Source organism: Bombina bombina, chromosome 4, assembly GCF_027579735.1.
Source record: "Bombina bombina isolate aBomBom1 chromosome 4, aBomBom1.pri, whole genome shotgun sequence".
Lineage (NCBI taxonomy): Eukaryota > Metazoa > Chordata > Amphibia > Anura > Bombinatoridae > Bombina > Bombina bombina.
The window spans coordinates 686,409,161-686,423,930 of NC_069502.1; the positions used below are offsets into that span (position 1 = coordinate 686,409,161).

Consider the following 14,770-nt stretch of genomic DNA (forward strand, 5'->3'; position numbering starts at 1 on the left):
TTACTGAATTCCCTTTGCTTTGGCAACAAACTAACATGTAATCAGCCTCTAGTCAGCTAACTAAAATTCTATCTATCTATCTATCTATCTATCTATCTAGTAGTAAACAATATAACTTTTTTAAATCTGTGTTTCAGTAAACTGTGTAATGTGCTAGACCGGCTGAATATCATTGCTGAAAGCGTTGTGAAGAAAACAGGTTTCTTTGTTAATCGACCAGACTCGTACTGCAGTGTCTTGCGTCCTGATGAAAAGTATGTATTTCTATACATTTGAGTTAAAAACACACAACAATATTAGTAGAACATCCAACATTCACTGTATGTTTTTCACCATAATTTGCTGATAACTACTCAGTCTTAAGTATAGACCTGGCACCTTTTAATAGTTGAGATTCTGGGTTTAGCTGTAAACTCTGAGTTTCAGGTTGAATAACTACATTTTTAGGGTTATAAAGGTTATGGATACTACTTGAGCACCAACCTGCAATCATTTTTGGAAGATGTGTTTATTATTGCTTAGTTGTTACATTGTTTTTATAGCTGGAAACTATTAAGATTTACCGGAAAGGAATGAACAATTTTTTTCTATATAAAAGAAATGCAATTTATGCAGAGATCTTCAGTCAACCAAATTGTACATTTCTTAGGAATGCCTATGTGTCTAATCCCAGGCCTGTTATTGTTGGTTAAAGGGACACTGAACCCAAATGTTTTCTTTCATGAATCAGATAGAGCATGCGATTTTAAGCAACTTTCTAATTTACTCCTATTATAATTTTTTCTTCGTTCTTTTAGTATCTTTATTTGGTTAAGCACCTGGTTAGGGCTTGCTGATTGATGGCTACATTTATACACCAATGAGCAAGCAACTATTGAGGTGCTGAACCAAAAATGGGCCGGCACGTAAGCTTACATTCCTGCTTTTTTAAATAAAGATACAAAGAAAATTGATAATAGGAGTAAATTAGAAAGTTGCTTAAAATTGCATGCTCTATCTGAATCATGAAAGAATTGTTTTTAGTTCAGTATCCCTTTAAATAATGAACCCATTGCTGAGCTCCCTTTCTGGGTATTATATGTTTATATAGTTTTGATCATTGCTTTGACTTGGAAGTTTGAGAAGTAATAATCTCTGGTTTCCATTTTTAAGTGAAAAAAATAATAGTCTTACTAATATAATGTAATTGTGTAGGTGGAATGAGCTGGGAGGAGTTGCTGGACCATGTGGACGTTTACAGGTAAGATTAAAGCCCTAAATGTGATATGCATTTGTTTTCTAAATCTGCACTTGTACTACCTCGTTACTGAAAGACTTAAATACTGTTTTTTTGCAGGGAGATCATAACAAATGGTAAAATGTAAGCTGTTAGGTCAGACGCTAACAAAAAAAATTATTAGAAAAATGGTAAATGTAAAACAGTAAAAATGTGTTTCCTGCTGATCAAGTTAACTAATTACAAATAGTGAAGTCTCTTGTAGGTGTTTGTATTTTCTGTTGTTTTGTCTTATTGTTGTTTTTTTATGTGTATCATGATCAGTGTACTGGAAAATTTACCTTTCATTGCAAACACAAAAAAACTTAAACTCCCTATCCTAACTTTATAAATAATGATCTGTTAAATTCAAGCCTCCTTGGTAAGATGGTGCAGTCATGTTACTAAGTGCACTTGCATTAATGGTTTTGAGGATGCTGAGAGAAATTGAGGAGTGTTTATTGGGAGAGTGGAGGGATAATGATTGTGGAAGAAAGACATGAAGCATTTTGAGAGGTAGAGAGGGCCAGTATAGGAAGAGAATATAAGACAGGAGTCTGTATGCTAAGAGAACCTTTGTGGATGCTGAGAAGTAGACCAGGTGGGCCGGAGCTATATTGTGGCTCATTCCAGATTATTCAAGTCTTTTGAAATGGCAGCCTGTGGATCACCTGCTGATCTGGCTTTCCATTTGTGTGTTGTCGGAGATGTTTTAAAATGTGATGCAACATTCCAGAGTTACTTGGTGTCATCTTAACCCTCAATGGCCGAGCAACATGATGCAATTAGGAGAGTCCTTTAATTTCTATGGAAAACCCATTGTAACTCACATGGACCTTAACTGCTAAGCCACATAGGGCTACATTTATCAAGCCGTTAAGTCAGTCTCCTAACCAGAAATTATCGTTATGAAACCTTCATCGCTATAAAAATATCACTACATCCCTTGCACAGATGTAGACACAAACCTCATTTGCAGGCAATTGGCAAATGCCACCCAAAATCAAATCTACCTTTTCACCAGTTTACAGTATCTAAATTACCTGTTTTAATTCCTGAAGGTAGTGAACTCCATAATGAAGACGAAAACAGAAGGTCAGAAACAGATCTCGGAGAAAACAATAGCAAGTGACTATAAAGTCACCAAAAACAGCCTAAACCGATTAGTTGCACAATTGGTTCAATATGGGTGTATTGTTTTCCCTTTCTTCCTTAAATATTTATGTATATTTTATTGAGGCAACATAGAAGACAGCCACGTGAAAATCATAAATGAGTATTCAAGGTACAAGAAGAAAGCAGGCACTGCAACGAGGGTTCCATGTAAGTAAAATAATAATCCTTTATTTAGAAAATAGGTTAAAAAATTCCCAGCTACAAACGCTGGATACACGCAGAAAAAGACAATGGCAGGAGTGTATGAGAGACACTGTTTGCTGTCTGACTAGTTTCGCGTCCCTCTTAGACGCTTATTCAATCTCAAATTTACTGGTATGTTCAGTGACAACAAGGTTAACTATTTAGATTTAACACTTCAGATCAGTGACAACATAATTATTACCAGCACATATCGTAAAGAGACAGCTGGGAATACCATTTTGCACGCCACCTCCCAACACCCTACACATGTAATTAGGGCAATACCCAGGGGACAGTTTATCAGAATTCGCAGAAACACTAAATCTAATGAAATATATGAATCCCAATCTTTGGAATTAAAAAATAGATTAGTGTGCAGGGGCTATAACACTAATTCACTTGAAAAGTGTCGTAAAGACATTAGTGCATTCAATAGTATCTCCAAAGAATATGATCCAAGGAAAAAAGAGAAATCTGGCTTTGAAGATGCGGTAATATACACCACAGCCTACTCAAAACAATATAATGAAATTATCAAAATCTTGAAAAAGCATTCACATGTCCTCTTAGGGGATGACACTTTGAAACCCTATGTTAAAAACATCAAATATGTTCCTAAAAAATGTAAAACTTTAGGTCAGACCATATCTCCCAGTTTAGTCATGAAAACTGATGTAACTAAACAAAATTGGTTGCAACATAAGGGAAACTATAGATGTGGTAGACGCAATTGCCTTATGTGTACACACATCAATGAGGGTGACAAATTTTCTAGTCACAGTACAGGAAACGAATATACCATAGATTTTTATGCCAACTGCTGTACCACATTTGTGGTTTATCTTATTACTTGCAACCTGTGCCAACTGCAGTACACAGGCCAAACCTCTAGGGAGGTCTGTAAAAGATTCAATGAGCATACTAGAGATGTTAAAAATTATAATAAGGATTCGGCAGTGGCTAACCACTTCAATGGTTATCATATGACAAATGAAGCAGACATAAATATCAAAATTATAGATATTGCAACCACATCCATGAGAGGGGGTAATAAATTCAACATTTTAGAGAAAAAGGAACTGTTTTGGATGCTAAAGCTTAAAACACGGTCACCACAAGGAATGAACCGTGAATGTGACATTAACTATTTCATTGATAATTAATTTTGTGTCTCATGTTTTTGATTTTTGGATTATACATATAGAACAATTTAGGTTTATAATAATTTAAATTATTTTCTAATACACACCACATAGGTTAATGTTAATGTTCTTGCTATAATAGGTTTATGACTTTTGTCATGACAGATTTATTTTCTGTTTCTATGTCTTTCAATTTATTTATTTTATTCACAATTTGTATTTCTCATCTTTTGTTGTTACAGTGTTTTTTTTGCTTAAAGTGACATTACTGTATATATTTGTATATTTCAATCAGGATAATAGAGGTTCATTATCTTTGTTTTTAACATTTTTCCTTTTGTGATGTGTCCATAGAGAGGTCTGCCTACCAAGGGTTAACAAACAAATAGCTGTATCTAATTAAATTGTATTTAGTGAGCAGCCAATTAAACTGAAAGTTCCCCTTTTTATGCAGGCTTCCTTACATCACAAATCAGTCTATGAATAAGCGTCTAAGAGGGACGCGAAACTAGTCAGACAGCAAACAGTGTCTCTCATACACTCCTGCCATTGTCTTTTTCTGCGTGTATCCAGCGTTTGTAGCTGGGAATTTTTTAACCTATTTTCTAAATAAAGGATTATTATTTTACTTACATGGAACCCTCTTTGCAGTGCCTGCTTTCTTCTTGTACCTTGGATTCTGACTAAGTGGCTTGGTTTCACCACAGCTACGGCACTCCGTTTTCTTGGTGGGTTAAACTTGTGTTCTGCAGACCGGTGTCATTTCCGGTCTATTAGCCGGGTCCACGGACGCTGCCAGCAACGCCGCCTTCTTTGTAGTATCATAAATGAGTATTACTTGCCCAACAAACAAGGCGCAGGAGAGTACCAAAGGTTTTCCTGCCAAGATGTGGGCTGTATTGCTCTCAATAACAGAGAGATCATCCAGAGGCTGACTATAGAATCTATAACCTTTACAATAAAATAAGAGATTTCCTTGAGCCCCTCATATCAACGACCATGACCATGCTCGGCATATTGAGACTCTTTGCTGTGCTGCATTTCATGGCTAAAAGTTCTTTCTTTCATACAGTTGTTGAGAGTCCAAGATCTATTATTCCTGGGAATTACTCTTCCCTACCACTAGGAGGAGGCAAAGATTCCCAAACCCCAAGAGCCCTATTAAACCCCTTCCACCTCACACATACCTTAGTCTAATTTATAGCCAAGCAAAGTGAGGGAAGAAAAAGGAATATGAGCCAATAAAGGAGCAGGGGAAAAAAGATGTGCTTAAAAAAAAAAATGAACTCCTAAAAAACATAAGGGTGGGGTCTCCTGGACTCTCACCACCATGACAGAAATTATTTTATCAAGTAAGCTTAAATGATGTTTTCTTTCATTCAGGTGGTAAGAATATCCACAATCTATTGCACCTGGAAACTAATACCCAAGCTGTGGAGTCCATGAGTAATAACATAAAGGGAGGGATTTAAAAAACATATTTCTTCACTGAGAATTTAAATCCACAACCCCTTTAAAAAAGCAAACTGAGTCAGCTGTCTGAAGAACCTTCCTACAAAAGGCTGCTTCAGAAGAAGCAAAAACTTTAAAATTGTAGATTTTTGTAAAAGTATGCAAAGAAGTAGCCGCCTTGCAAATCTCGTCAACTGAAGCCTCATTCTTGAAAGGCCAAGAAGTGGCAACTGACCTAGTAAAATGAGCAGCAAATTCCTTCGGTAAACGCTTCCGTGTAGTATGTGGATACACTCACCCGATGTGCCGCGTTGTCAACACTGCTGTCTCTGCAGCACCGCTCAGTGTTCCCTCTTCAGCGCTCCCGGCGGGAGCTGTGGCCAAAAGGGAAAGTTCCGGTTCAACAGGTGCAAACAGACGATACAGGGAAATTTCACCAGATTCCCTGAGAAAATAACAAGATAGGAGAAGCCAGAATCCTTGCACTCAAATGGATAGGTCTGGGTAGGTGCCAAAGAAACGAACCAGCACCAAATAGCATTAAAAACGCTCCTTTATTAGATAGCACATAAAAGGCATACACGCCAACACAGAGTACAGGTCACTAGTAAAATGAGCAGTAATCCGCTACGGTGGAGGCTGCCCTGACTCTAAGTAAACCTTGTGAATCGAGAGATTCAATCAAGAGGCCAAATAAACAGCAGAAATTTTCTGACCTTTCCTAGGACCAGAGGCAAAGATTTCCAAACCCCAGGAACACTATAAAACCCTTCTACCTCACTGACAACATAGTCTTGTCTTTGCCATTGTTGGAAGAAGTTGAAGAATGAAGATGTGGATTTGAATCTTCAGTGAGAGGGTTTGTCAGACTGAGTTGAGGCCCATTTCCTGTGTACAGTGATTGTTGGAGGTATGTATCTGGAGTATTGGAAGTGGGATGTATTTCACCTCTGGGACTTAGTCACGGGGACTTGTACTTTCCCTTGTTCTGTTGGTTCGTCAATATACTCCTATTCCAGAGCCTCTGCTGTTATGTTTGAGCACTGGTTTTGGCTTCCTACTGGTTTCCTTAGTAGCAGAGGGCCTATTGGTAAGTACTTTTATTTTTCATTTTATATTTTTACTTTATAAGCCTGTTAGGTTGTTATAAATATTTATTATATGTGTATATGACCTTGGAACAGTTATATATTTTTTAGGTAATTCCCTTTTAAAATTAAGTATTTATCATTTTTGCGCACTTACTTTTTTTGACGCATGCACGTACGTTGACGCACATTGGCTTTCGGCCTGCGTGCTTAGGTGTGATGGTGTATGTTTTGGCGTGCATTTTTACTTTATATGACACCAGTTTGTCACGCGCCTCCTTTCTTATGTACACTATTTAGATAACAGGTAAACTGTTTACTACCGCATCTCTGCATTTATAATTTTTGAATTTATACATTTTTATGAGTTCTTTTTAGAAGGGGATAGTGTTTCCTTTTCTTTAAAGTTTTTTTTTTTGTAATTGGCATATTACTGTTTATTTCTGCATTTAATTTCTGTATAAGTTTCTTGCAGTTATGGAGCATTCTGCCTAAGAAACTTATTATTCTAATGCATTCTGACCTATATAACACTGCTCTTGCTTCTAAGTGAATTACTTTTCCTTCTGTTTATATTTTACAGCAGAATCTAACAGAATCCTGGAATCAAGTATTTTATACAGTCTTATGTGTATGAAATGTTGGTGGCCAAGCCTCCTTCAAGGAAGCGTAAAAGGTCAGGTAATAATTTACCTTCTGTTAGCTCTAATTTAACTTCTATTAGCTCTAAACTACTATGTCCTCAGAGGAAGAGGTTTGGTTCTGTTGATCAGGTCTACCTCTGATCATGAATCTGATAGATAGAGATAGATATATATATATATATATATATATATATATATATATACACTAATTATGTTAAACTGAGCATATTTGTTCTCTTTTTAAAGAAAGTTTATTCACTTTAGAGGTTAAGGTGCTAAAGAAGATGAGGATAAGCTGGTTTACTGTTTAAATCCAGTTTTTATTTCTATGGTTAAATCCCCTGATATGTCCTATCCCTAATGTAGTATCTGAGAGTGTTCTAGAGAGGTTTTTAGCCAGGTATTTCTTTTTAATCATTCTACAAGGTTTAAAGAAATTTATCTTTTTCAGCTTTCAATGTTAAATTTTATGAATCTATTCCCAAAGTGGATGGAGCTATTTCTACTCTGACTTTACATACCTCTAATCCGTTTGAGAGTTAGAATCCTTTCAAAGGATGTTTTTTTAATTAGGTTAACTTTTTTTTAGATCAGTATTATCTATTACTGATATGGCTGCTGCTTCTTTCTTTTGTTTTATAATCTTTGTGGGCAGTTTTCTGACGATTCTGCTAGTAAAGTTTTTTTAAACTTTTTTGGCAAATGTTCTTATGCTTTTATTAAGTGTTATGTTAAAGCATGTCTTTGTCAGTATTTTCAAGGGTTTTTTTTTTTGGTTAAGTCTTGGTCTGCTGATATAGTTTCTAAATCCAGGCTGTTATCTTTTTCTTTTTCAGGGAAATATGTTATTTTACTCTGGTTTGTCTCTAATGTGATGGAAAGTAAAAGAGCTCAGGACTAGAAGTTCAGGGGTAAATTTTAATCACCTAATCGTTTTTGTTCCTTTCCTCAGAACAGGGCATAAATCTAATTCCTTCTCTCAGAAGCTGGTCCTTCTGGTTCTGTCTGGAAGTCAAGTTCTAACTAAAACATGTCTGAGCAGTCCAACTAATCTTCTCTCTTATCTCAGTTTTCTTCAAGATACGGCTCTTGTTCCAGACTCTTGTTGGGACAAGTTAAAAAAAAACCCAATGATTTAACACCTACTCTAAATTTCAAATAAGGAGTAGATTTTCATCTGACAAATATATTTTTTCTCACATTTGCCGGCCCCCTGTATCATGTGACAGAAATCAACCAATCACAGACTAGTATACGTATACCCTGTGAGCTTGTGCACATGCTCAGTAGGATCTTGTTCCCCAGAATGTGTGCATATTAAAAGACTATGCAAAATTTGATAATGGAAGTAAATTGGAAAGTGTCTCAAAACTGCATGATCTGTCTGAATTATAAACATTTATTTTGACTTGAGTGTCCCTTTAAGCTTCTTTCTGGAAGTCTGGTTTTAATCTGTTCAGGATCCCTGGGTTTTTAATATAGGCCCATATTTATCAAGCTCCATATGGAGCTTGAAGGGCCGTGTTTCTGGCGAGTCTTCTAAAGACCGCTGCTCCATAACCCTGTGAGCAGGCGGACAGGAATCACCGGAAATCAACCTGATCGATTACGATCGGGTTGATTGACACCTCCCTGCTGGCGGCCGATTGGCCGCGAGTCAGCAGGGGGCGGCATTGCACCAGCAGCTCTTGTGAGCTGCTGGTGCAATGTTAAATGCGGAGAGCGTATTGCTCTCTGCATTTAGCGAGGTCTTGCGGACCTGATCCGCACTGTCGGATCAGGTCCGCAAGACCTTTGATAAATAGGGGCAATAGTCTCCAAGGGTTAAAGAGACAGTCAAGTCCATAAAACACTTTCATGTTTCAAATAGGGCATGTAATTTTAAACAACCTTTCAATTTACTTTTATCACCAATTTTACTTTGTCCTCTTGGTATTCTTAGTTGAAAGCTAAACCTAGGAGGTTCATATGCTAATTTCTTAGACCTTGAAGGCCACCTCTATTCTAAATGCATTTTGATAGTTTTTCACTACTAGAGGGCATTAGATCACATGTTTCATATAGATAACATTGAGCTCATGCATTTGACTTTACCATGGAGACAGCTCTGATTGGCTAAACTGCAAGTCTGTCAAAAGAACTGAAATAACGGGGCAGTCTGCTGAGGCTTAGATACAAGGTAATCACAGAGGTAAAAAGTGTATTATTATAACTGTGTTGGTTATGCAAAACTGGGGAATTGGTAATTAAGGGATTATCTATCTTTTAAAACAACAAAAATTCTGGTGTTGACTGTTCCTTTAATGAATAGGTTTCAGAATGAGGCCTTCCTGGGAAGGGTTTCTGTACTATATTTTGTGAATTCCTGTGTAGGCTCAGGCCTTTTTAAGTCAGTTTTGGATCTAGAATTTATGGGAGTGATTGTTCCTGTTCCTTTGGTGGTACACAGAAAGGGGTTTTATTCTAACCTCTTCTTTATTCCTTTATATGAAGGAATATCCAGGCTAGTTTTGTATCCTAAGGCTCTGAACTAATCTTTCAGAGTTTTTATTTTCTAAATAGTGACTATTTGGATTTTTTTTGCCTTTTATTTTGCAAGGTCAATTTGTGTCCATAATAGCTTTAGGGGATGTTCATCTTCTTGGAAGCAGGTTAGCCTCCACCTTAACGGTTTGCTGCTCATTCTATTGCAATTTCTTTTAGGAATAAGGCTTTAGTTGTCCAAAATTTACAAGGCAGCTACGTTTTCTTAATTTCTACCATTTTGGTGTTTTTGCTTCTTCTGAGGTGGCCTTTGGTAGGTAAGTCCTTCAGGTAGTTGTCTCAGGATGATTATTTGCCTGTTGGTTATTTTTTCCTTGCATGTATATTGCCCTTTTTTGGATGTTATTGGGGTTGTGAATTTAGTCTTTTAGTGAAAAGAAATGTTTCCTAAAAAATATGTTTCCCTTTATGTTTCATTACTTGTGGACTTCACTGCTTGGGTATTAGTTCCCAGGAGTAATAGATCATGGTAATTTATGCTTACCTGATAAATTAATTTCTTTCATGCTAGCGAGAGTCCACGAGACCCCACCCTGGGTTTTTTTCTGGTGTTGTTTTTTTCTTACGCACATCTTTTTCCGTGCTCCTATTCGTTTGCTCTTGATTCTTTTCTTACCTGTTTGACTTGCCTATATGTCAGACTGAGTTGCCAGAGAAGTGGTAGGTTTTTATAGAGTTCTTGGGGTTTGGGAATTTTTCCCTCCTCCTAGTGGTAGGAAAGAGTAATTCCCTGGAGTAATGGATCGTGGACTCAAACCACCATGAAAGAAATGACTATCAGGTAAGCATAAAACAGAATTTATGCTTACCTGATAAATTACTTTCTCCAACGGTGTGTCCGGTCCACGGCGTCATCCATTACTTGTGGGATATTCTCCTCCCCCACAGGGAAAGGCAAGGAGAGCACACAGCAAGAGCTGTCCATATAGTCCCTCCCAGGCTCCGCCCCCCCAGTCATTCGACCGACGGTTAGGAGAAAAAAAGGAGAAACTATAGGGTGCCGTGGTGACTGTAGTGTATAGAGAGAGAAATTTTTCAAACCTGATTAAAAAACCAGGGCGGGCCGTGGACCGGACACACCGTTGGAGAAAGTAATTTATCAGGTAAGCATAAATTCTGTTTTCTCCAACATTGGTGTGTCCGGTCCACAGCGTCATCCATTACTTGTGGGAACCAATACCAAAGCTTTAGGACACGGATGAAGGGAGGGAGCAAATCAGGTTACCTAAACAGAAGGCACCACGGCTTGCAAAACCTTTCTCCCAAAAATAGCCTCCGAAGAAGCAAAAAGTATCAAATTTGTAGAATTTGGCAAAAGAGTGCAGAGAAGACCAAGTTGCTGCCTCACATATCTGATCAACAGAAGCCTCGTTCTTGAAGGCCCATGTGGAAGCCACAGCCCTAGTAGAGTGAGCTGTGATTCGTTCAGGAGGCTGCCGTCCGGCAGTCTCATAAGCCAATCGGATAATGCTTTTCAGCCAGAAAGAAAGAGAGGTAGCAGTAGCTTTTTGTCCTCTCCTCTTACCAGAATAAACGACAAACAAAAAAGAAGTTTTGTCTGAAATCCTTTGTTGCTTCTAAATAGAACTTTAAAGCACGGACTACATCTAAATGGTGTAACAAATGTTCCTTCTTTGAAACTGGATTCGGACACAAAGAAGGGACAACTATTTCCTGGTTAATATTCTTGTTGGAAACAACTTTTGGAAGAAAACCAGGCTTGGTACACAAAACAACCTTATCTGAATGGAACACCAGATAGGGTGGATCACACTGCAAAGCAGATAGTTCAGAAACTCTTCTAGCAGAAGAAATAACAACCAAAAACAGAACTTTTCAAGATAGTAACTTGATATCTATGGAATGTAAGGGTTCAAATGGAACCCCTTGAAGAACTGAAAAAACTAAATTTAGACTCCAGGGAGGAGTCAAAGGTCTGTAAACAGGTTTGATTCTGACCAAAGCCTGTACAAAAGCTTGTACATCTGGCACAGCTGCCAGTCGTCTGTGTAACAAGACAGATAAAGCAGATCTCTGTCCTTTTAGAGAACTCGCTGACAATCCCTTATCCAAACCTTCTTGTTAGAAAGGAGAGGATCCTGGGAATATTAATCCATGAGAATCCCTTGGATTCACACCAACAGATATATCCTTTCCATATTTTATGGTAAATCCTTCTAGTCACAGGTTTTCTGGCTTGGACCAGAGTATCTATCACTGAATCTGAAAACCCGCGCTTGGATAAAATCAAGCGTTCAATTTCCAAGCAGTCAGCTGGAGAGAAACTAGATTTGGATGTTCGAATGGACCTTGCACTAGAAGATCCTGTCTCAAAGGTAGCTTCCATGGTGGAGCCGATGACATATTCACCAGGTCTGCATACCAAGTCCTGCGTGGCCACGCAGGAGCTATCAGAATCACTGAGGCCTTCTCCTTTTTGATCCTGGCTACAAGCCTGGGAAGGAGAGGGAACGGTGGAAATGCATAAGCTAGGTTGAACGACCAAGGCGTCACTAATGCATCCACTAGAGTCGCCTTGGGATCCCTGGATCTGGACCCGTAGCAAGTTCTGACGAGACGCCATCAGATCCATGTCTGGAATGTCCCATAATTGAGTCAACTTGGCAAAAACCTCCGGGGGGAGTTCCCACTCCCCCGGATGGAAAGTCTGACGACTCAGATAATCCGCCTCCCAGTTGTCTACTCCTGGGATGTGAATTGCAGATAGATGGCAGGAGTGATCCTCCGCCCATTTGATGATCTTGGATACCTCTCTCATCGCCAAGGAACTCTTTGTTCCTCCCTGATGGTTGATGTAAGCTACAGTCGTCATGTTGTCTGACTGGAATCTTATGAATCCGGCCTTCGCTAGTTGAGGCCAAGCCCGGAGAGCATTGAATATCGCTCTCAGTTCCAGGATGTTTATCGGGAGAAGAGACTCTTCCCGAGACCATAGACCCTGAGCTTTCAGGGAATCCCAGACCGCACCCCAGCCTAATAGACTGGCGTCGGTCGTGACAATGACCCACTCTGGTCTGCAGAAACTCATTCCCTGAGACAGGTGATCCTGTGACAACCACCAACAGAGTGAGTCTCTGGTCATCTGGTCTACTTGAATCTTTGGAGACAAGTCTGTATAGTCCCCATTCCACTGCTTCAGCATGCACAGTTGTAATGGTCTTAGATGAATTTGAGCAAAAGGAACTATGTCCATTGCTGCAACCATCAACCCTACTACTACCATGTACTGAGCTATGGAAGGCTGCAGAATAGAGTGAAGAACTTGACAAGCTTTAGAAGCTTTGACTTTCTGACTTTTGTCAGGAAGATCTTCATTTTTAAAGAATCTATTATCGTTCCCAAGAAGGGAACTCTTGTCGACGGAGACAGAGAACTCTTTTCTACGTTCACCTTCCACCCGTGAGATATGAGAAAGGCTAGAACAATGTCTGTATGAGCCTTTGCTTTGGAAAGAGACAACGTTTGGATTAGAATGTCGTCCAGATAAGGTGCCACTGCAATACCCCTTGGTCTTAGAACCTCTAGAAGGGACCCTAGCACCTTTGTGAAAATCCTTGGATGATCTTTGTGGATAGGAATATGTAGATACGCATCCTTTAAATCCACGGTAGTCATAAATTGACCCTCCTGGATTGTAGATAAAATTGTTTGAATGGTTTCCATTTGAACGATGGAACTCTGAGAAATTTGTTTAGAATTTTTAAATCCAGAATTGGTCTGAAAATTCCCTCTTTTTTGGGAACTACAAACAGATTTGAGTAAAACCCCCGACCTTGTTCCACAGTTGGAACTGGGTGTATCACTCCCATCTTTAACAGGTCTTCTACACAATGTAAGAATGCCTGTCTCTTTATTTGGTTTGAAGATAAGTTAGACATGTGGAACCTTCCCCTTGAGGGTAGTTCCTTGAACTCCAGAAGAAAACCCTGAGAGACTATTTCTAGTGTCCAGGGATCCTGAACATCTCTTGCCTAAGCCTGAGCAAAGAGAGAGAGTCTGCCCCCTACTAGATCCGGTCCCGGATCGGGGGCTACCCCTTCATGCTGTTTTGGTAGCAGCAGCAGGCTTCTTGGCCTGTTTACCCTTGTTCCAGCCTTGCATTGATTTCCAAGCTGGTTTAGTCTGGGAAGCGTTACCCTCTTGTCTAGAGGCTGCCGAGTTGGAAGCCAGTCCGTTCCTGAAATTGCGAATGGAATGAAAATTGGACTTATTCTTAGCCTTGAAAGGTTTATCTTGTGGGAGGGCATGGCCCTTTCCCTCAGTGATGTCTGAAATAATCTTTTTCAATTCTGGCCCAAAAAGGGTCTTACCTTTGAAAGGGGTATTAAGCAATTTTGTCTTGGAAGATACATCCGCCGACCAAGACTTTAGCCAGAGCGCTCTACGCGCCCCAATTGTAAACCCTGAATTTTTCGCCGCTAACCTCGCTAACTGCAAAGCGGTGTCTAAAATAAAGGAATTAGCTAACTTAAGTGCGTGAATTCTGTCCATGACTTCCTCATACGGAGTCTCCCTACTGAGCGACTTTTCCAGTTCCTCGAACCAGAACCACGCCGCTGTAGTGACAGGAATAATGCACGAAATAGGTTAAAGGAGGTAACCTTGCTGTACAAAAATCTTTTTAAGCAAACCCTCCAATTTTTTATCCATAGGATCTTTGAAAGCACAATTGTCCTCAATAGGAATGGTCGTGCGCTTGGCTAGAGTAGAAACCGCCCCTCGACCTTAGGGACTGTTTGCCATGTGTCCTTCCTGGGGTCGACCATAGGGAACAATTTCTTAAATATAGGAGGAGGGACAAAAGGTATGCCTGGCTTCTCCCACTCCTTATTCACTATGTCCGCCACCCGTTTAGGTATCGGAAAAGCATCAGGGTGCACCGGGACCTCAAGGAACTTGTCCATCTTGCACAATTTTTCTGGGTTGACCAGATTGTCCCAATCATCCAGAGTAGATAGCACCTCCTTAAGTAATGCGCGGAGATGCTCTAATTTTGATTTAAATGTCACAACATCAGGTTCTGCCTGCTGAGAAATTCTACCTGTATCAGAAATTTCCCCATCTGACAAACCCTCACTGCCACTTCAGATTGGTGTGAGGGTATGACAGAAAAATTATCATCAGCGCCCTCCTGCTCTACAGTGTTTAAAACAGAGCAATCGCGCTTTCTCTGAAATGCTGGCATTTTGGATAAAATATTAGCTATGGAGTTATCCATTACTGCCGTCAATTGCTGCATAGTAACAAGCATTGGCGCGCTAGAAG

At 39.3% G+C, this 14,770-nt stretch overlaps 1 protein-coding gene across 1 annotated transcript in view; it reads left to right on the plus strand.

Annotated features, from left to right (window-relative positions):
• FIG4 (FIG4 phosphoinositide 5-phosphatase) overlaps nt 1–14,770 on the plus strand; it is a 1,077,570-nt gene that overhangs the window by 511,751 nt on the left and 551,049 nt on the right. Inside the window, exons 13-14 of the mRNA XM_053710848.1 lie at nt 138–254; nt 1,195–1,240. Coding sequence (XP_053566823.1) covers nt 138–254; nt 1,195–1,240 — 163 coding nt within the window. The remainder of the gene's footprint in view (nt 1–137; nt 255–1,194; nt 1,241–14,770) is intronic.